The sequence below is a fragment of the Polychytrium aggregatum genome (assembly GCF_025602895.1).
Source record: "Polychytrium aggregatum strain JEL109 chromosome Unknown BJ171scaffold_45, whole genome shotgun sequence".
NCBI lineage: Eukaryota > Fungi > Chytridiomycota > Chytridiomycetes > Polychytriales > Polychytrium > Polychytrium aggregatum.
The window spans coordinates 184,084-203,836 of NW_026516247.1; the positions used below are offsets into that span (position 1 = coordinate 184,084).

General features: G+C 58.3%; 7 protein-coding genes across 7 annotated transcripts; 4 read left to right on the forward strand and 3 right to left on the reverse strand.

Annotated features, from left to right (window-relative positions):
* The first annotated feature begins 725 nt into the window (after positions 1-725).
* On the forward strand, positions 726-4,190 carry BJ171DRAFT_520490 (uncharacterized protein). The gene is made up of 5 exons (XM_053112440.1): positions 726-834; positions 995-1,059; positions 1,256-1,465; positions 1,685-1,837; positions 2,048-4,190. Exons 1-5 carry the CDS (start codon positions 828-830, stop codon positions 3,710-3,712), a joined length of 2,100 nt encoding a protein of 699 aa, XP_052962945.1. The 5' UTR covers positions 726-827; the 3' UTR covers positions 3,713-4,190.
* A 117-nt stretch (positions 4,191-4,307) lies between these two features.
* BJ171DRAFT_520497 (rab-GTPase-TBC domain-containing protein) lies at positions 4,308-7,489 on the reverse strand. The gene is made up of 9 exons (XM_053112441.1): positions 6,969-7,489; positions 6,542-6,635; positions 6,105-6,206; positions 5,805-5,908; positions 5,503-5,617; positions 5,232-5,372; positions 4,970-5,084; positions 4,773-4,823; positions 4,308-4,601 (listed from the first exon to the last, which is right to left on the reverse strand). Exons 1-9 carry the CDS (start codon positions 7,043-7,045, stop codon positions 4,402-4,404), a joined length of 999 nt encoding a protein of 332 aa, XP_052962946.1. The 5' UTR covers positions 7,046-7,489; the 3' UTR covers positions 4,308-4,401.
* A 202-nt stretch (positions 7,490-7,691) lies between these two features.
* Positions 7,692-9,164, forward strand: BJ171DRAFT_520507 (60S ribosomal protein L39). The gene is made up of 3 exons (XM_053112442.1): positions 7,692-7,770; positions 8,514-8,617; positions 8,941-9,164. The coding sequence occupies exons 1-3, from the start codon at positions 7,768-7,770 to the stop codon at positions 8,987-8,989; spliced, it is 156 nt and encodes a 51-aa protein (XP_052962947.1). The 5' UTR covers positions 7,692-7,767; the 3' UTR covers positions 8,990-9,164.
* Positions 9,165-9,441: 277 nt separating this feature from the next.
* Positions 9,442-12,787, reverse strand: BJ171DRAFT_520510 (uncharacterized protein). The gene is made up of 10 exons (XM_053112443.1): positions 12,765-12,787; positions 12,444-12,557; positions 12,143-12,204; positions 11,662-11,754; positions 11,409-11,483; positions 11,119-11,274; positions 10,878-11,005; positions 10,474-10,805; positions 10,297-10,370; positions 9,442-9,783 (listed from the first exon to the last, which is right to left on the reverse strand). Exons 1-10 carry the CDS (start codon positions 12,775-12,777, stop codon positions 9,757-9,759), a joined length of 1,074 nt encoding a protein of 357 aa, XP_052962948.1. The 5' UTR covers positions 12,778-12,787; the 3' UTR covers positions 9,442-9,756.
* An 82-nt stretch (positions 12,788-12,869) lies between these two features.
* Positions 12,870-13,553, reverse strand: BJ171DRAFT_520512 (uncharacterized protein). The gene is made up of 3 exons (XM_053112444.1): positions 13,467-13,553; positions 13,313-13,372; positions 12,870-13,223 (listed from the first exon to the last, which is right to left on the reverse strand). The coding sequence occupies exons 2-3, from the start codon at positions 13,361-13,363 to the stop codon at positions 13,029-13,031; spliced, it is 246 nt and encodes an 81-aa protein (XP_052962949.1). The 5' UTR covers positions 13,364-13,372; positions 13,467-13,553; the 3' UTR covers positions 12,870-13,028.
* BJ171DRAFT_602269 (WD40-repeat-containing domain protein) lies at positions 13,554-17,588 on the forward strand. Its single transcript, XM_053115144.1, has 3 exons — positions 13,554-14,402; positions 14,620-16,829; positions 16,985-17,588. Exons 1-3 carry the CDS (start codon positions 13,757-13,759, stop codon positions 17,141-17,143), a joined length of 3,015 nt encoding a protein of 1,004 aa, XP_052962950.1. The 5' UTR covers positions 13,554-13,756; the 3' UTR covers positions 17,144-17,588.
* On the forward strand, positions 17,589-19,636 carry BJ171DRAFT_520515 (autophagy-related protein 27). Its single transcript, XM_053112445.1, has 8 exons — positions 17,589-17,746; positions 17,920-18,029; positions 18,211-18,242; positions 18,349-18,390; positions 18,501-18,586; positions 18,688-18,751; positions 18,897-19,187; positions 19,358-19,636. The coding sequence occupies exons 1-8, from the start codon at positions 17,622-17,624 to the stop codon at positions 19,412-19,414; spliced, it is 807 nt and encodes a 268-aa protein (XP_052962951.1). The 5' UTR covers positions 17,589-17,621; the 3' UTR covers positions 19,415-19,636.
* Positions 19,637-19,753: the final 117 nt, after the last annotated feature.

The window sequence follows — 19,753 nt, forward strand, 5'->3', positions numbered from 1 at the left end:
GAGGCATAGGATGGCATGTCATTGCATCGCATTCCAGCCGACACATTGCATTCCAGGGCCACCGCAGGGACAATGGCGACAAAGCAGCCAGGGTGATGGCGAGTACCGGACATGATGCGGCTGGACAGCGGCCAGCCCAGACGGACAGGTGCCCGGCCATGTGTTGATGTGCCGAAAAGCGTCTGGTTGCTTCGAGTTGGGGTGAGGTGAGCTGCGTTTAGCTTTGGTGAGTTGGGTAGAGGCGGGTTCAGCCGAAGTGGTCAGTCGAGTCGGGTCGCTACTTGCCGCTAAAGTATCAACATCCAATGCCAAATAACTACATCCAAACTCACTGCTGATGGTCATGCCCGGCCACACCCATCCCATCACATCCCATCCCATCCCATCACATCACATCCCATCCCATTCTCTCTGATACCCAAAGCGCGGCACCGACATGTCCCGACATGTTCCCTTCAGTCTCAGACACAGTCTCAGACACAGTCCCACCGCCGTCCCACTGCACAACGCCCCGTCGCAACACAGCACCCGCATGCGGGCATCGCTTTGTCGCAACATTCCCTGCTTTGTTTGTGCTTGGCACGCCTTGGTTCTTTTTTCCCACCGCAAACACACCCCCGGCCCGAGCACCCGCCCGGTCGCTCGTCTGCTTTCCACCCGCTCGCCATCGTTTGCTTTCGCTCCCCCTCCATCCATCCATCCATCCAGGCCCAGGTGCCCGAGTGTCGTCTTTCCCTGATCTGCTCGTCTTTCCCTGATCTGCTCGTCTTGCCCTGATCTGCCAATCCCCTCCCTCTCGCTGATCGCATCGGTGCACACTCCCCGCCATGCCTGGTATGTTGATGGCGGTCTGAAACCAAGCCTGCCCAGCCGGCCATTGCTGCCCGCGCTGGCTTACCAGTCGCTTCCCGCTTCGAGATCCCATCACCCACTTGCCTGTTTGCTCGCTTGCATCTGCTGATCGTCCTGCCGCCGTTCTGTTCTGTCTTTGCAGAGATCATCCTCTACTACATTGGTGGCCAACACTGGAGCGAGCTCGTCAACTCGCCTTACACATATGTACGTGCTTTGATCGACACAGCCCGGCAAGGGGCTCTATCCCCTGCACTGCTTGCGTCTGCGATCTGTTTAGCCGATGATTCGCATCCCTTCATTCCTGAGCCGCTGCATCCTTCATTCCTGCATTCATGCATGCTGTATCTCTCGCTAACCAAACCGCTTCTGTAACCATTGTTCACGACTCCTCCCGCTGCAGATCATCCTCTCGTTCGGTGTCGTCCCCAGCGGCAGCTTGAACAACTTCAGTCTGCCCACGTTCTGCACCAGCACCGTCGACTGCACCGATGGCATCCTGATCCTCCGCAGCAACGGCAAGAGGGTTGGCATCAGCTTGGGCGGCGGCGACTCCACCACCGGCCTGGTGCCCCGCATCTTCACCGGCCTCTACAACCTGTGGACCCAGCAGGTACGCACTGTCCTTTCTCCTCCCCCCCCTCACCTCGCTCGCAGACCTTTACTCTCTGCCATCAAGCTCGATGCCATCCTGCTTGGTGTCGGCTTGCTTTCCCGGCCCGTCGGCTTGTGCTCTGGGCCCATTCCACCAAGCCGCCGCTCCCATCAGCCACAGCGCCATCCAGCTCGCCCGGTCTCATCCTTGCATACCGTTTCTGCCTCCGTCTTGCAGGGCGACTCGGTCATTACCACTTGGACGAGCAACCTGGCCCAGTTCCTCGCAAACAACTACCTCGATGGCGTCGACTTTGACAACGAGGAAGCCCACACTGCTGCCACTGGCGGCACCGACGGCGCCAGCGTCGAGGCTCTGGCCAGCAGGGCGGTGAGTCCCACCAATTCCCCATCAACAGCCACCGATCAAACCATGGCCGCGAAACCCTGCGGATCGCCGCCGTTGTGTCAGCGATTGGCTGTTGCGTCTATCTGACCTCCCGCCCTCGCTCTCTGTGCTCTTGAACAAACGCTCCTCCCTTCAACACCGTCCGCATTCCGTGACTCGTGCATTAACCTCCATCCCGTCTGCGCGTTACAGGGCATGGATTTTATGGGCAAGCTCCAGATCGCCACCCGAAACGCCATCGGCCCCAACCGTATCTTCTCGGTCTCGCTCCAGCCGCCCTTCTATGGCGCCCCTGGCATTGCCGATCCCGGTGCCGGTGGCACCATTACCTTTCCCGTCGTCGCCGCCAGCCCCTGGTACAACAACTACATGTACCTGATCGAAACCAACCCCGACGCCTACAATGCCCTGACCTACTTGGTATTTATGTACTACCCCAACCAGAACATGTGGGAGTGGGTCAGCGCGCCGCAGGCCAAGGCCCAGTACACCATGTCCGACGGCACCACACCCAATCTCGCCGCCATCTACCAGTCCATGGTGCGCTATCAGATGGCCACCGGCTCGATCAGGAGCATCTCGCCTTCAAAGGTCATCATTGCCACGCAGATCAACGTCATCGGTGACTCTTCAGCGGCATACGTGCCCGAGGCCATGCTCACCCAGCAGCTCAGCTCTCTCAAGAACACCAACGAGACCCCCGCTGGTGTCGCTGCCTGGACCCAGACCATGACCTTCCAAAGCTCGGGATGCGGATTCCTCAACGCCGCATGTGCTCTTGCGGGATGCACCAACCAGTGCCCGCCTGCAATCAACCCCTCGCTGGATGTCTGCAACTCGCAGTGCCAGAGCCTGGGCAAAGCCCCGCCCTCCTTCAACGGAGGCGGCTCGGGCCTCAGCGCCGGCGTCATCGCTGCCATCGTCGCCGGCGTCATCGTCGCCGTCCTGGGTCTCGGATTTGGCGCCTACGTCTATATGCAGAAGCGCCGAGGATCGCGCTCCGCACAAAAGCCCTTGGTCCACGAGAGCACCTTTGCCGCATCGGCTTCGAGCCGAGCACAGCCCAAGGATGAACCGGGCTCAGCGGGCCCCTCGGTCACGAGCGGATACTCGCACCCCTACTCCTCGATCGACGCCCAGCAGCCCGGCTATGCCTCCACCAGCACGGCCACCGCCTCTGTCTCCAAAGCCAGCGCGAGCCCCATCTATCCCCCTAACCAGCAGAGCAAGTACCAACAGAGCCAGTACCAGTATCAGCCGCAGCAAGACGTGAGTCGAACCGATACCGACTTGTCCACCGCCTACTCGAACCAGGGCCAGTCCTACGTCGTCGCCAACCCCTCCCAAAGCCTCGCTAGCCAGCAAAGCTACCAGCAGCAACAGCAGAACTTTGGCCGAGCCCCCACCGATGCCTCCAACAACTATCCGGCCCAAAGCTCGTCGTACCCCGCCCCAAGCACCACCCAACAGCAGCCTACTCAGCAGTCGTACCAGCAGTCGTACCCTCAGTCGTACCCTCAGTCGTACGAGCAGCAACAGCAGCACTATCAAGCATATAGCGGACCCCAGGATCCATACGCTCACACGTCGGTGGCTGGCATTGGTCATCATCATCCCCCCAATGTTGTCGAGGCCCGACGAACTGTGTCCATGCAGCGCCCCGCCCAGCGCGCCCCGCCTTCGGCCTCCCATGTGGTCCACGCCCTTTGGGACCGCGATGCACAGCAGCACGACGAACTTGGAATCCGCACCGGCGATCGTCTCGAGTTGATCGAAAGCTACCCCGACGGATGGGGATATGCCAGAAACGTCCACGGAGAGGAAGGCGTTGTTCCGCTGAACTTTGTCGAGGGTTGAGCATGCAAGCGCTCGCCGAGCCTTTGTTCTATCCTGACGGGCTGCATTGTCGCTCTTCGTGTCGGGACGACGACAGGGCCGCGGCAAGGGTCGGCTCTGTTGCTTTTGGGATCGTGTGTTGCCGATCGATGTTGTTGCTTGGTCGCGTGTTGCTCTCTCCGTCAAAGTTCTATCCACCGCTTTTCTGAACCCAAGGCTGCTCCATGACTGAAGTGACCTGCTGCTTCGCTCCATTCGTCCTCTCCTTTCTTTTCAATCCAATTCACTTCACTTTTCGCCATTCATCATTCACCATTGCTCTAGATCTAGCTTTACTTTTCCTCGACGAGACCTTCCTCGTTTATCACCCTCTCATCACACCTCCTTCAAACTCAATCCCTGTCAATCCCAGCTTCCTTCTATTCGCTCGCTGTTCGGCCTCGTCAATTCTTTTTTTTTTTTTGCTCGCTCAATATAGAGAACCCCAAAAAACGACAAAGGCGGAGGACATCATGAAGCTCCGAGCATCAGGTTGCCTGGGCCCTTCACCACCCGTGGCATTCCTTCCCCTCGCTCTCGATCATGAGCATCGCGCAATGCAGGCTGGCTTCGTCCGCTTGCGGATGCACAAACAAGCTCTGCGGGATGCTCACAAGCATATTCGCTTGACACTGCCCGATGGTGAGACAGATGTGCTTTTATTTGCTCGTTCAACTTGGCGACGGTTGCGAACTGCGTGCCTCCGAGAGAGCGGATTTGCTGGACGCCTTTCGCATGGCTTCCAGGCTCTTGCTCTTGATGGAGATCTTGAGGGACTGCTCCACAATCGTGTCGGGACCAAAACGCTCGGGCGGCAGGTGGAGTAGCAGCGTGACGAGATCGGCGGTGGTTGGGCTTTTCAGCAGCGATGCTAAGTATCCAGGGAGGGAGTGGGCGAGTGAGTGGGTGAGCGGGCGGGTTGTGATCTCTGTCCTCGCATGGGTGGGCATGACTAAGACGAGTGCCGGGAACTGATGATACGAGAAGCCGTTTGCCGCACGCCGTTTCGCAGATCCATGCTCCAAGTCAGCGCTGAACGTACGCTCCAGAATCCTCATGATCGCCAAGCCTGTCCGGAAGAGCACCTTGACACCTGCTGCCGATGGAAAGAATGCATCAGAAACAACCAATCAGCCGCAGCCGCCTCGATGAACAACGGTGCTGGACTCTGCATTAGCGCACTCGCGCTGTTTCGGCTCACTTTATCCCTTCGTGCCAAGCAGCGTCTGAGATCCGTACCCTGCATGTAAAACATATCCCATATCCTCAGTACTGTCGGCCACGGCAGGACAGTCGTGTACAGCGTCAGAAACCATTGGGTCATGTACATCAGCGGCGTTACTTCTTGGTTGTTCTGTTGAGAAGAGTGTATCGAGGCGACAAAGTCAGCCTTGAGAAGAGGGAGGGGGCCGGGAGTGATCCGCAGCAAGCTTGTTGATGCATCCGCTGCACCAGTTATCGCTCTCCAACTCCAGTGCTTTCAGAGCATCGCACGGCTCACCATGTGCTTCCAGAGCCTCCGGGAGTGTGTCTTGAGCAGGCTTTGAAACACATTGGCGTCGCTCAAGAGCTTTGACATGGTTGGTGTGTAATATCCTTGCGAGTATCGGTCGAGACTGGCGACGAGCAGCCAGAATGCGTCCTGAAGGAAGCGCCGGGCGGAAGATAGCCAGACCGACCCCAGCACCACCAGCGCCGGCGCCAGCATCGCACACATGAGTTGGGTCGACAAAACGGTGGTAGAAGGCCGAGACTTTCAGTGGTTTCCGTACCTCGGCTTGCAAATGCATGAGCATCATTCCGACCAAGAACCCCATGCCCTGGCAGTATCCAACTTCGGGATTGTATATGGCGTAGGCTTGCAGAATATTTCGAAGCGACACTTGTCTGAGGATTTCCACCCCCCCCCATCACCACAGGAGATAAATGTGAAAACCGACAGCAAGCGCGACGGGCAGCAGAAACGAGGAAGGTCAGTAGATGTCCGAATCAAGTAATGATCCGGATGCTTGAAAGCAGCGACGGGAGATTGCATGCACCACGCCAACAAGTCCACGATCTCAAGAGACATTACCCATCTCCGTTAGCCTCCGAGAACATGGAATGGTTTGGATAACAGCGATGGATGTCTCGGTCAATGACCTCAAAGATCGGCGTGGGTTCTTGCTGCTGGAGTCTCTGGCAAAGTCGAAAGGGTGTTCGCAATGACGAAAGGACCGGGATCGCATCAGTCCGGAAGGTATTTGGCGCCGTCACTTATCCATCCAGTTTGAATGGCCGATGCAATCCGATGCAATCCGATGCACAGCGTCGCTGTTGGCTGCGACTTTTTGGCAGCGCAGGAGAGCCAGAGCCAGTTCCGCGATCTCCCCACCTCGAACTCGCCTTCTCTTCGGTATTGGTCGACGTTGGCCAGGGTCATCCACACTCTCCCGCGAAGCGACTGCGGGATCCCAGATCGCACGAGCTTCTTGAGCTGCATGGTTGGATAGATGGCACGTGCATGTGAGAGTCCAGATATACGAGCAAGAAACGGAAGGACGAGATCGATGGCGGATTGTGCGAGCACGTATCGGAGCGAGTGAAGCACATGGGCTCGACCAGCAACAAATCCAGCGTTCACCCGTCCGTTCCGACATGTTCGACAACGGTTCCCCTCCGGGACTGGGGCGAGGCGCTTTCCATGAACCAAGGTCTTGCAGGAGGGCACACTCCAAGTTCACGACGACAAGCCGAAAGTCTATGTGCGTTGCGTGAGAAGAAGCCGCAATGAATGCGACGGGGTTGTATCGTGTTGCCTGGCAGCCTCACCTTGCGCTTTTGCTTCAAAGCCTGGGGCCATCGGTCAAGCACCGAGATCCATTTGGACTCGAGCTCCTTTGTGTTGGGGCTCGTTGTTGGCGGTCTGGGTCAGGATTGCGATTTCAAGTAAAATCAAACGCCGGCGAAGGGGGATCCGTCAGACGCCGCCGTTATCGTCGTGGTCGTCCGTCATCGCCATGGATGCCGGCCACGTCGGCACATGGGTGTGAGCATGCAGGCTCGTCTCGCCCCGCTCCGCTCCTGCTCAAACAAGTGCCCAGCGTTCGCTCGGGGAGATGATCATCGATGGGCCGGTGAGAGTGAGAGGGCAAGGGGCGGAAGTTGAAAGTGAACCCTATCAACGCCGCGGATTTGGACGAGATTCGATTCATGTTGTCGGGAGAGCCATGCAAGAACAGCAGATGCAAGCACATACGCCGACGGGCCTTGGGAGTCTTGCCAGAAGCCGTAAGCATCGATGGAGCGAGGCTGAATGGGCGATTCGGCAGCCATAGCAGCACAGACAGTGCCGATGCAGCGCAGCCAAGGCGGGGCGTTGACACAGAGAGATGGACAAGCGACGGACAGGGAATTGAACTGTGGCTGTCCGCTGACGGGGATATCGAAGCTGGAGGGAGCCAGAGACGACGAAGGCGGCGGATCAGGCGCCTTGGATGTGCCGGAGCGGCGCTGATCGGGCTGGCGATGTGGTGGAAAAGGGAGAGGAGAGATGAAGCCCGCGAGATGTCTTGGCAAATGCCGGGCTCGCCTGAGTGAGGTTTGAGGTTTCCGGACAGACTTGGTGCCAAAAGGACGGCCGCCTGGCGGCGCTTCGTTCTGGATGCAGAGTAAGTACCTATCCTCGCTCGACGCAAGCTGCGGCGATTCGACTCCAGCCCTCAGCCTCTGTCTCTGTCTCCGGAGGCGTCTGACGGCAGCGCCTGCAGGTCGCCCCTGACACTCCTGCCCCCCCCCTGGCATCCTTGTCCGCCGCGGCTGGTACTTGCCGTGAGAACGCTCCCACGACCCACACGTGCGCGATGACTAAGCACCGGCGTGGAGCGAGAGCACCAGCGAGGACACCAGCGAGGACACCAGCGAGGACACCAGCGAGGACACCAGCGAGGGCAGCGAGGCCGACGACAAAGGTGCGGAGAGACGGCACATTTTCGGAGCCTCTCTCTCCCAGCAGACCCTCACATAGTTGACAGGAACCGTTGACTGAGTTATTCGCCATGGTAATGCCGAGTGACTGTCGCCAGATGGATGCATGGATAGATATACGGATGGATGGATAGATGCATGGATAGATGGATGGATGGATGGATGCATGCATGGATGCATGGACGGATCGACCGACACCACGACAGCCGCCTGGACGACCACAGAACCCGCAAGCATTTCCGTTGTATCAGCCCTGCGAGCCCGACCGTCACCGACACAAGCCACATCTGTTCGCTGTGGAACTGTCTCTAGCATGCGTCGCTCGACCTCGATGGAGCGTGCATTATCAATATCATCGTTATCGTCGACTTCAGCACATTGAGGAACAGGCTCGATGGATTCCATGGTCTGGCTGATGGATTGTCGGTCGGCGACTGGATTGATCGGGGCCCGGAGGAGCACCAGCTGCAGATAAGCCTGCACCCTGCATGGACGGCGATCGGTGCAGCGGCTTGGAAGCGTAATCACCCGCGATCCGCGACCGTTGGCAAGACTTTCTGGCTTGGAGGACGGACAATCCCGATGGAGGCAGTCGATTCCAAATGGGCGCTGATATACAACGCATCACCATCAGTGCCAACGATATCGATGGCACGTCCCGAGCAAACACCCAAGCCGGATCGGACCGACAAACCTCCTCCGACCTGGCTACGGCAGCTTGAACTGGGGTCCCCGCCATAGCAGACAGAGCCCTCGAGCCTCCTTTCTGACGTCCACCGTCACATCTGTCTCCCCCCGCTCTCATTCTGAAATGCAGCCGTCCAACAAGACCTTTGCTATCAAGCGCCACCTGGGCAAGGCTCAGAAGCAGAACCGCCCCATCCCCAACTGGATCCGCTTCCGCACTGATAACAAGATCCGGTACGTTTTCTTCTTCTCACGCGATGCGCAGCGAATGACGCCACGCCAGAGGCGAGAAGAGGGTGCATCAGCAAAACGAGTAGACCCCGTCTCTGCGAGCATGCTCCAGAATCAGTCGTTCGAGAGCGACGGAGAGGGGGAGGCAATATGGCCAAACTTTTGGCAGAGGTCGATGGGCACAAGCCTCACCCGCACTTGATGTCGCGCTGCTGTGCTGCTGTGCTGTTGTGCTGTTGTGGTATTGTGAGCTTAGCCAAAGTTGCCGTCAAGATGCGCTGACCCGGTCGCTGCCTTTCTTTGCTTGTTATTTTTTGCTCGTGCAGCTACAACGCCAAGCGCCGCAACTGGCGCCGCACCAAGCTCAACCTCTAAGCTGTTTTGCTGGGCTTTCTTCCGGCCTTCAGTTGTTTTCTGTCGGCAGATGGGATCGATTCATTGTTTTGACTCAGTGTCCACATCCGCCACACTCCCACTCTGCCATCAGACAAGAATTGATGAGCTAATATAACAGGTTGCAGTTTTTCGGCATGCCAAAACTGAGGGTCTATTTCTGTCTGGAGCATCGTCCGTACCATAGTGCGCCATGGGGGGGGGTCTTTTGGCATGACGTGCGTGATGGGGTGGGGTCTATATCCATCCAGGCCGCTCTGCGGACGACCAGATCGGGTTGAGGAACATGCGTCCATCCGACAGCCACTCGGATAATGCGGCGTTCCTGGCGGTACTCCAACAAGTCCCCGAGCAATCGCATGACCACCCTCATTCGCCAGCGCATCTTGCTCTCGCAGCATACACATCCTCCCCACGCATTCACTGCTGGAAGGTGGATCAATAACATCATCTCTGTTGCATTGTTGGTGCAAATGCCGCATCGGGCTGATTGCCCCCCCCCTCTCTTGCCGCTGAGGGGAGGGGAGTGAGAACTTGATATGTACACAAGGTGGCTAAGTGCTGGACAGAGAAGCAGCAGGCAGAAGCACATCTGCCTGAAGCGAAACACACTGGGCGAATCGTCAGGGCCATTACGGATGGAGGTTTGTGAAGGAGCAGGGACAAATCTTCACAGTACACTGCGTTTGCCTTCCAACTTCCTTTCTTCCTATTTGATTCGGCCGGTCCAGATCCTCACCCGAGGCTATTTACTGCTGCTTGCATTCCGGGGGTTTCTGTTGACCGAGGAACCCGAGAAGAGATGAAAGTCAAGATTGGATCGTATCAGCAATTGGCAGAGGGGGCAGGGCCATACTTGTATTGTTACATTGGGACAACTATGAATGGGGAAGGGAGGGGGCAAAATGCTCGGGTGAAAAGGAGAGGTAGCGAGAACGAACGAAGAGGAAATGATGGGCGGGGGGGGGTTTGCGCAAGTGCCAGTAATGGGAAGAGGAGAGGGGCCAGGGTTACCAAATCCCAACCAGGCCCTCACTGCTAGCATTGGAGGCACCGCCCTGGGATTACGAGCCGTTGGAGCGAATAGGCAGAAAAAGCGGCTCTCAAACGAAATGCCGCCAACGCGCTGTGGTGATTTCCGCTTGGGAAAGCGGCACAGGGCGAAGGGTGGGCGCGACGGGGAGTCAAGGTCTATCAATGGAAATAAAAGGGAGGACCCGTACGCAGGAAAGGAAAGGAGGGGTGGTCAAGTGCGGACGATCGAGGATAAACGAGACTTAGTTACGCACATCACCCTGGGGGGCCTCCTGGTCGTCATCTTCGTCATCGTCATCGTCCTCATCATCCTCATCAAGGTCGTCATCTGCAGGCGGGAGCAGACGGATGTGAGAACACGATCATGCGGGACGAGCGGCAGTGACTGGTGGTGCAAGATGCAAAGGCAGACAGAGTCGAGCCACACGTACCATCCTCAGCCCACGGGGGAACACCATCAAAGTCATCCTCGTACTCGAGAGCACGGCCGGTGAACCAGTCGACGGCGTTGGGGACGATCTTCTCCTTGATGATCTCGCCGGCCTCATAGTCGGCCTCGACGCGCTCCTCAATCTCGTCGAGGAGATCCTCGTCGACATCGGCATCGTCGGTGGGAGGGTTGGGGGGGCTGAAGAAAGTGAAGAAGGACTCGGCGGGGACGGTCTTCTTGACGGTGCGGGTCTTGTTGGTGCCCTTGTGGCGCTGCTTCTTGATCTCAACAGTGACAGTGAGATCCTTGCCTTCGTTCCACTCGATGGGGGTGCTGTGGAGATTACGATAGCACTGGTGAGTGGCTGAACATGACAGGCCCGAGTGCGACAGAATCGGAGCTTACCCCTCAGCGCGGTCGAAGAGGACATCGCCGACGTGGGCGTCAGGGGGGTTGGTGAGGTAGTAGGTCTTGGTGAGGACAGAGTTCTTGAAGTACTCGTTGGGCTCGAAGAAGAACTCGAGCTTGAAGCCCTGTAGAGCAGAGAGATCGCATTTGTTCCGGGGTGAGATCGGCTGGACCAGCGGGGAAAAGGGCACCGCCATGCAGGCGGACGATGCATGTGTGCAGCATGGCTAACACTTACGGCGTTGTCGTCAAGGTAGTGCGACTTGATGTCAACGAGGTGCTTGAGGACCTCCTCGTCCTTGGCAGTGATCAACTCGCTGAGGTAGGGGTTGTTCGAGAGGGCAGTGAACCAGAACTTGGGGATGCCGGTGGCGGGCTCGACAACCTCGCTCTCCTACAGGCAGAGTTGCAAGCAGGTCAGAAGGCGGGACTCAGCCAAGCATAGGGCCCGATATCCTCCGCATAGCGGCAAGATTGAATGGGAGCGATGAGATTGAATGGGACGAGGCGATCAGACAGCACATTCACCTCCTCCTGGTCTTCGGGGCTGCGCTCGCAATCAGCATCGGTGGGCTCGACGCTGCCGCTCACGATCTCGGCGCGCTGGAAGGGAAGGGCGGGTGGAGCGGTTAACGGTTAGCGGTGGGCGTGGGAACAGGAGCGGACCACACACACACATGGCGGAGCCTGCAAGCCAATGAGGCGCAGGCGGAGAATAGGCCGTTGGATTGCTCGAGGCAGGCGAAACGCTTCAGTGCGCTGCCGGGTCAAGACGGCTCACCTTCTCGTAGAGGGGCAGGTATCTGACATGGTACTTCTTCTCAAGAGCAAGAACCTCGTCGCGGAACTGGCTCTCGATCTTGGCGTGCTCGTCCTATTGCCATGATCACACCCGCGAGACGGCAGCGGCACAAGGGAATAGTATCCAGAGACAGCAGTGCGACAGGAATGTAGATGGTGATCGGCACGATGATTAGGGGAAGAGCCGCCATCCGGTCGGCACAGCGAGCAACATAAAAAGAGAGAGTTGGCTGGTCAGTTGAGGCTTGGCATGGAGATCGCGAGGCATGGCGGTGGCTGATGGGAGGAGCCGGCCGCCCACTACGGACTCGGTGGTCCTGGGCCCCCGAATGCAAATCAGAGAGCCAGCTCAGTTGCAGCACGCGGCTGCCGCCAGAAGCAGTCGAAGCGCGTCCGGAAAGCCGCGGCTCGATGCCGGCCGACAGCCAAGCATACTGTCCAGGAAGGAAGGCTGGACGCACCTGGATGTTCTTGAGGGCGTTCAGGCGGCGGTTGACATCCTTGGGATAGACGCCAATTTCGACTGGTTGAGACAGCGCAGACAAAGACAGAGGCATGCGCAGATTCGGGTTCGAGGGCAGCGAGTGGGAGGCAAAAGGCAGCTGCGGGTCAGAAACTTGGCTCGAGGACTGCTGGGCCAATGGACCAGGGTCGCTGATGCCAGTCATGGAGGCAGCGAGCGGGGGGGGGCGATCCGGGGCGTTCTGGCAATGGGCTGCTGCAGACAGAGAAAGAACAGCGATAGCAGTGACAGGAACATACTGATTTGGGGCTCGCTCATTATGAGATGGGTGCTTGGATGGGTGCGGGGTGCAAAGAGGCAGCAGATATGAGGGAAGAAGGCCGGCGGGGACAGGAACGGACGGGACAGGACGCCTTTTATCAAAAAAAAAAAGTTGGCGATGACGCCACAGAACGTGTGTGTGTGTGCCGGCGGTGCGTGTGTGTGTGTCCCTTAGTTTGTGCTGCGGCGCCCCACAGAAACAGCGCAGCGCGGCGCAGCCCACACACACACGCGTTGCACAGACACAGTGGCACAGAACAGCGCCGCCAATCGGCGCGCGCGTGCAAAAAAACACTTGCCATCTTTGGTCATATGGTTTGCGTCGCTGGCTCAGGCCGATCACCGTTTGATGCCGGCCGACGATGGCCGATGCCGGCCGATGCTGGCAGATGCTGGCAGGTGCAGACCAACGCTGGCAGATGCAGACCAGTGCTGGCAGACCAGACCAGAGCAAGTGCAGCGCGACAATCTCTTTCGAGTGCATGTCCAAGTGTTTGGAGCCGCATGTTGTGGTTCATACCGGGGCTGTATTGTCCCGTTTCCGACTCGCCCGCGGGTCATCCTCACTCTGGTTGCCGGCTCTGTCTTGCTGCTGCTGCGGCCTGCTTGGCCTCTCGCTCCCATCGCCGCCATATGCTGCCGCATGCCTCTTGCGCATCGGCAACACCATCCTGCTGCATCTGGCGGCAGCATTGCTCCAGAGCCTTGACATACTGCACGCAGCGGTCCTGGTTGTAGTCGTTCTTGACGAGACAGCCCTACACAGCCATTCCGCTTAGCCTCGCATCCAGCATGTGTCCATATATGCAGTCGCACTTGCCTCTCCCTATGGCTCAGCGTGGCCTACCTGAATCCGGCATGCATACTCCTTGCATGGATATTTGGTCGTCGTGCTCATGGCGCCTATCTGACGATGCCGGGCCAGAGTCAGTCTTGGTCCAGCAGGAGGCAAGCGGGCACGGCTGCTCTCCGTGTCCACCCGTGCTCCTGCGCCCGCTCACCTGGGTTGTGTCGTCGCCGGGGTACGTCGTGGCGATATAAGGTGGTGCGATCGAGGGAGCCAACCCGTCGCTTTGCTCTCTCGTCCAGGTGCTGCTGTCGTGGCCAGTTTCCGCCGCCCCACCAAGCGCGGCGATCGGAGTTGCATCTCCGATCGTCGCCCCAAGCGAACATCACCGCGGCCGTCGTTTCTTGCTGCTCTGGACGGCTATCGAGGTCTGCTGAAGCCGGCTCACACCGGCAACACTCACTCCATCAACTCATTACACTCCCATAAATTCAGTCCGCCAGCATGATCGCCGACCCCAGTGTCCCCGACCCTCGCCCCTTCGACATTTACATGGCCACCCAGCTCTCTGGGATCTGCATCCGGGGTCATCAGCCGTTTGCCCTCTCCAGTCGCTGGCTCGTCTGTCCTCTACAGAGTCCTTCGCTGCCCAAGCAGGCCCGCGGTCCATCGCCGCACACAATTGGATACATCCATCGGGATCGCATCCACTCAGGCAGCCCCGAGACGCAGGACTGGATCGAGCTCTGTGCCCTTGAGCGAGCCTCGGCGCCATACACCCTCCTCTTTGGCAGCGATCATGCCGAGTTCACCACCCTGGTTGTGATCCTGGATCGCCAGCTGCTCGTCTGGCGCTTGCCTCGGCTTTCGTTTTCCTCGCAGCATATGCCGCCTCGCATTCTTCTCCGCAACCTCGACAGCCCTCGCTTCACCAAACTCTCTCCTCAGGACCGATTCGTCGCCATCGGCAGCGGCCACGAGATCGTCGTCGTCCAAATCGCCAGCGGTCAGTCGACCCGGCTGCAGGGCCATCTCGATCAAGTGACGGCTGTTGAATTTCTTACGCCGTCTCTGTCTGGCACCGATCCAAAGCTCGACTCTCCTGATCGGCTCTGGCTGCTCTCCATCTCGGAAGACCGGACCTTCAAACGTATGTATCCAGAAGCAGCCCCGCCGTGCCGACGTTTCTTGTGGCGATGCAGCGCTGGTGTGCAGATGATCGATTGAGCACAATTCTGTCTGTATGGCTGCTCACCCTCTGGTTCCGTGCTTCGATCTTTTCCACAATGGCCATAATACTGCCACGGCATTCTCGTCTGGCTCGCTTGAACTGTGGCCCGTCGATCGGCACTCGTTCCCCGAGCCAGTGTGGGACTTGAGCTCGATGTGCTGTCTCTATCAGTCCGGAATAGAGTCCTCCCATGCCCTCACCAGCGCCGCCCGAGACCCAAAGGCATCTCGGTTCGCTATAGCGACCGAGGGAGGCAAGATCCATTTCTATGAATACGGATACCGACACGAGCCACCAGAGAATCGTTTTTTCATCCACCGGCTCACAGCCGTCGACGCATCCCTTGCACTATCCGCCGAAGCCCTGCGTCAAGAATCGGCACAATCTGCGCCAACTGACGAAAGCGCCGCCGTTGTCAGTAGCCTGCCAGCTTGGCGGCAGAGTGGCTCCTCAATGCCCTCCACAACAGCGGCCTCAGAACCAGACTCGATCTTGGCTCAAAACTCCCCTTCTGTCCTGTACCTGGAGTACATATACGTCCCGAAGCAGGCCAAGACATTCTTGCTCGCAGGCTTCATTCATGGCCTGCTTATCATCGATCCCGACTCATACCGTCCCAGCTTTGCTCTCTCGTTTCGGCACACGCCGCTGGAGTACTTGCCCGCCCAGGGCGGCGGCAGTCCTGAACCCGGCTTTCGGTACCTTCCCACGGCAACCAACTACTCGCTGACACCCTCCTCGGATGCACGGGACACCTGGGACCTGCTTATCGGCTCCTCAATGAGTGGCGAGCTGTCCGTTGTGACACTGCAAGTCCACTCACCCACACTTGGTCGCGAAGCCGAGGGTATCGAGACCATAGACTCAATCTGCATGGATGACTTTTCGAGCTTGGACGCCCTCGTGCAGGTCGTGGCAGCCGAGTTTGTCACCGGCGCTTGGCTCGACAACACCGTCTGCGACTGCATGAGGGCCCTGCATGCCGCCAGAATCACCGAGATTGCCCACTTGCGCGATCCCTCCCGGGCTCTTCCTGAGTGCATGCCGGCTTACATCTGCAAGTCACTCTCCAGCGTTCGTGCAGGCATAACCACCAGCGGCACTCCTGCGTTGTCCTTCTGCCACAAGGAAGCCGCTTTTGCAAGGGCCTCACCTCTCTGTCATGTCGACGGCCCGGTTTCGCCACGCTCGACGCCGACCCGGTCTGCATCCAAACCAGTCTCCAAGTCAGCCCCAAAGCCAGCAAAGTCAACTGCTTCCTTGAACCACCCGCTGACCTTCCGGTCAACGGTCAAATCATCTGGGTACGCCACTCCTCCCAAATCTGCGATTCTGTTCAAGCCCCAGACCAACGCCACCCGCTCCGCCCGAAAGCAATCGGCTCAAGTCCAGCCGACACGCACTCACAGAGCCGAGTACTCACCAGACACCGGGCTGCCCATCGTTCCGACACAGAAGCCATTCGCAATGAACCACCAGGGGTCGGTGACATGGCTGCGGTATCACCCTGCCGGTCACTTGCTGGCCACAGCTTCGGTCGACAAAACAATAGGGCTCTCCAGGCTCTCTCGAAACGAATCCCTCAAGAGCCTGACGGGACATAACGGCGCCGTTCTGTCGGGATCCTGGGGTGCTCGCAGCGACCCGGATGGCTCCGGACTGATCTTATCGACCTCGGCCGACAAGACCGCAAGGCTGTGGCAGACAGGTCGCTCCGAGCCTCTGCTGAGCTTTTGCTCAGAAAATCTACTGTCTTGTCAGCGCGAAGGCCGCCGAAAGCCCAGGCTTTCACCCGACCCGGCGGCGAGTTGTCGCCAAGAGATACGCGATGCACGCTTCTATTACCGCGATCGCCTGCTGATGCTGACGGTTGGACCAGAAGTTCACGTTCTTACGTATCACCTCGAGAGCGTCGATCCGCGCTGTATCAAGCCGCAGCTCAACTACAACTCATACAAGTGTCGATATCGGCTCTCGGCCCCGGCTCAGTCGCTCTGGAGCCTCGGCCTGGCCAACACATACGAGTCTCAGATCGTCGTCCTGGCAACCAGCAACAAGTCCGTTCAAATCTGGAATATGGCTCGATGCACCCTGGCCAAGTCGTACGAGGGACTGCTGGGCGATTCAAGCCGACCGATCCACACAATCGAAGTTCCAGACTACGGCACGCCCGTGGAGGGTCTCGAGGCGTGCTTCGTGACGGGCTCGGTCGGTGATGCGCTGGCGCTTTGGGACATGAGGACGTCGGCAGGGATCGTGCGCAAGTTTCACGGGTACGTCAATCGCATGAACGGGATCGGATGTCGCATCTCGCCCTGTGGCCGGTTCCTTGCGACGGGATCAGAGGTAGGCAACGCCGATGGCGGCATGGACGGTGATGCTACATGTGATATGCGATGGCTGAGCCTGAGTCTGCAAATCAGCCAGAACACAATGGTCAATCGCCCTGGTTGACTCGCGCTGCCGGAGAGCTAACGCCCGGATCCGATCGCACTATGCAGGACAACCGTGCCTATGTATACGACCTCCGCGAGGGCCGCATCCTCGGCAAGACCCCTCATCATCCCAGTATCGTGACGTGTGTGGATTTTGGTCCTCTCAACTGCGAGCTAGCGACCGGATGCAGCGACGGACGAATCCGCCTGTTTCGACCCGCATGAGCGTGCTGGGTGGAGCCCTGGGGGACGGATAAGTATTATTTCAGGTATTCTCCGCCACTCACTCGGAGCCAACCAGCAACCGAGTTGCCCAAATAGCACTGTTGCTTGTCGGGAGGACAGCAGCCTCGATCGCATTGGGTCTTGCCTGTGGGGATCGTGCGTCAAAGACGGTCTTCGATACTTGAGAGGCTCAACATCTCGCAAATCGGCCGGCATCGCATCGGAGCGCCAAGGAGTGAGCGCGCGAATCATGGTGCCGTCATCTCGGTATCCTGGGCCGCTGGTCATGCAGCGCCGTTCGCCGTGTGGGGATGCAGCAGCCAAGCGGGTGCCGCCAAGACCCCCGTGGGAAAGCGTCGTTGCTGCGCAGCCGTGTACAACGTCCGCCACCAGCCGCTGGCTTTTGGTCGCTGCCCTTGCTGCCCCTTCTTGGCCTTCGCTCGCCTCTCCTGCAAACCGACGTTCATCCAAGACCAGAATGAAGCATCATCTGCTGTTCTTGACTGCCCTTGTGTCCTCGTGGTCGCTGCTCGTCTCGGGTGCCGTCTGGAACTGCACCCTGACTCAGGGCGATCGCTACTTCAACTTGACGAGCCTCGCCGTGTAAGCGAGACTTGGCTGCTCTCCCCCCCCCTGTGCATCTGGACTGGCTCGGCTGCTGTCTGCACTCTGGAGACATTGGCCATCGGGCTGCTCCGTGGTGGCCTGTGCTTACCACTGCATATGCCTTATACTGTCATCCTGGCGCCTTCATCACCGCTCACCGCCTCCCAAAGCGAGCAAGTCATCACCTCCTCCACCCAACACTCAAACTCGATCGACTATCGCCGCACCTACTTCAACATTTGTGGCCCGCTGAAGCATAACGATACTGCTCCTAAAAACGGTGCGCTTCATTGCATAGTGGCCCAGTGGCTATCTCGCACTAGCCTCGATCTTTACCAGACACCACTGGGGCGCTGCCCAGAGTCCGAGAGCAATATCCTCTGGGCTCCACATGTCATCATGGTCTCAGAGATCTCCAGCACTGATATGCTGTCCGCTGCTTTCATTCAAATCCCAACTAGACCAATGCTCTGCGACCGCCAACTTCTGCGAGGTGCGTGGCGCGCTCCAAGGACAGTGCTCAGGCACTCGGCTGCCCGAGCCCGGCTCAGCATATCCCATCGTCGAGCAGCATTGCTAACGTCCATCTACCTGGCCAGATCACCACCAACGACAAGGACGGCGATGTCCGCGTCACTGATGTGGGTTGCTCCTCGACCAAGCGATGCAGCCCGCCCCGATGTGATTGCCATCCCGAAAACCCCTCTCTGTGCTTTGCTAAAGCTCTCGATTTGCATCGGCGTATATTCAGGTTGTCGAGTTTGCCGCCGATCAGCACACGCCTGAATTCACTTGGATCGACTCCACCAACACACTCAACCTGACTTTCTCCGGACGGTAACGATATATCCGCAAAGCGATGGGAGGTGGAGGGAGAAGGTGGGCCTATGTTTGTGCACATGCACTTAGTGCTCATACCCGGATCGACCTGGCGATAGATACAACGATACCATCCGCAAAGTCAATCTTGCCATCAAATGCATCGATAAGGCTGCTGATAAGGTAGGGTTGCGACCGTGGCTCCTTCAGGCCCTTCTCACTCAGCTTGGGTGCCGTTAGCTGTCTATTACGGAGATCCAAGTCCGCTCACTCCGCGACCACTTTGACTCTGCTCTGGATATGGGGGTGGTGGTCAAATCACTTACAGAATCAGGAGCCAGTGCGCAACTCGTATGAAAGCAACGTCCTCTCAATTTCGTGGCAGTCGCCATCAGCATGCTCCACCAGCGCGCCCCCCAACCCACCAACCGACTCCCCAACTCCGGGCGCAGGAAGCGGCTCTTCCTTCATCGGCAGTCTGTTCTACTACTCCTTTATATTGTTTGTGATCTACATGATTGGCGGATCGGCCTACAACTACTACTTCAACCGCATCCAGCGATTCCCCGAGTTTATTCCCAATATTACCCTCTGGACCCTGGTCTTCAACAACGCCATGGCAAGTGTCCAAGGCGTGTGGATTGCACCGCTCTGCTGCCGCCACGTCCGAGGCTGCCGACTGTAGACTTGGTTGGGCCGAGTGCTCTGGATGCTCCGGATGCTCTGGATGCTCTGGGTGCGCTGAGTGCTCTGCATGTGCTGAATGTGTTCTCTTCCTCGTTGACGCAGGACATTGTCTTTTCCCTCTACGACAAGATCGTTAGTCGAAGCTACAACAGAATTTGAGATCGCAGATGGCCCGCTTGACGCTGTCTTCCATTTTGTCCCGGTGGCTCTCGGCCTATGGAAATTCCTCCCTTTGCATATCTTTTTCGTGGACTTGCCGTCTTCTTACTGCCATCCTTGAGCGTGATTCAATCGTTTTCTGGTCGCCCTGGATTTGTTCTGCCCATATCTCCATCGCAGCCAATACATCGTTTTCTAGAGCCTCCACCGCCCTGATCGACTCAAGCATTCTCATTCCTAGTCTTATTTCTTGCCCAGTGGCCGGATCCGTTCTGGTCGACCTGGTGGCCCTTGGCAAAACCGGGGCGAGCGCGTTTCCTGGCAGCAAACCGGGATGCG

Coding starts and splice junctions, on each gene's coding strand:
- BJ171DRAFT_520512 (XM_053112444.1), bottom strand. CDS start 13,363: ATGAGCACGACGACCAAATATCCATGCAAGGAGTATGCATGCCGGATT. Junction 13,224..13,312: donor AGTATGCATGCCGGATTCAG/GTAGGCCACGCT, acceptor ATGGCTGTGTAG/GGCTGTCTCGTCAAGAACGA.
- BJ171DRAFT_520507 (XM_053112442.1), top strand. Junction 8,618..8,940: donor CGCACTGATAACAAGATCCG/GTACGTTTTCTT, acceptor TTGCTCGTGCAG/CTACAACGCCAAGCGCCGCA.
- BJ171DRAFT_520515 (XM_053112445.1), top strand. CDS start 17,622: ATGAAGCATCATCTGCTGTTCTTGACTGCCCTTGTGTCCTCGTGGTCG. Junction 18,391..18,500: donor GCGATGTCCGCGTCACTGAT/GTGGGTTGCTCC, acceptor GCGTATATTCAG/GTTGTCGAGTTTGCCGCCGA. Junction 18,587..18,687: donor AACCTGACTTTCTCCGGACG/GTAACGATATAT, acceptor ACCTGGCGATAG/ATACAACGATACCATCCGCA.
- BJ171DRAFT_602269 (XM_053115144.1), top strand. CDS start 13,757: ATGATCGCCGACCCCAGTGTCCCCGACCCTCGCCCCTTCGACATTTAC. Junction 14,403..14,619: donor GGAAGACCGGACCTTCAAAC/GTATGTATCCAG, acceptor TCCCCGAGCCAG/TGTGGGACTTGAGCTCGATG. Junction 16,830..16,984: donor TCCTTGCGACGGGATCAGAG/GTAGGCAACGCC, acceptor CGCACTATGCAG/GACAACCGTGCCTATGTATA.
- BJ171DRAFT_520490 (XM_053112440.1), top strand. Junction 1,466..1,684: donor ACAACCTGTGGACCCAGCAG/GTACGCACTGTC, acceptor TCCGTCTTGCAG/GGCGACTCGGTCATTACCAC. Junction 1,838..2,047: donor AGGCTCTGGCCAGCAGGGCG/GTGAGTCCCACC, acceptor TGCGCGTTACAG/GGCATGGATTTTATGGGCAA.
- BJ171DRAFT_520510 (XM_053112443.1), bottom strand. Junction 11,006..11,118: donor ACTACCTTGACGACAACGCC/GTAAGTGTTAGC, acceptor TCTGCTCTACAG/GGCTTCAAGCTCGAGTTCTT. Junction 9,784..10,296: donor AGGAGGCCCCCCAGGGTGAT/GTGCGTAACTAA, acceptor CTCGGTCAACAG/AAACCCCCGGAATGCAAGCA.
- BJ171DRAFT_520497 (XM_053112441.1), bottom strand. CDS start 7,045: ATGGCTGCCGAATCGCCCATTCAGCCTCGCTCCATCGATGCTTACGGC. Junction 5,618..5,804: donor TCGGAGGCTAACGGAGATGG/GTAATGTCTCTT, acceptor GGAAATCCTCAG/ACAAGTGTCGCTTCGAAATA. Junction 5,373..5,502: donor TCATGCATTTGCAAGCCGAG/GTACGGAAACCA, acceptor CGCTTCCTTCAG/GACGCATTCTGGCTGCTCGT.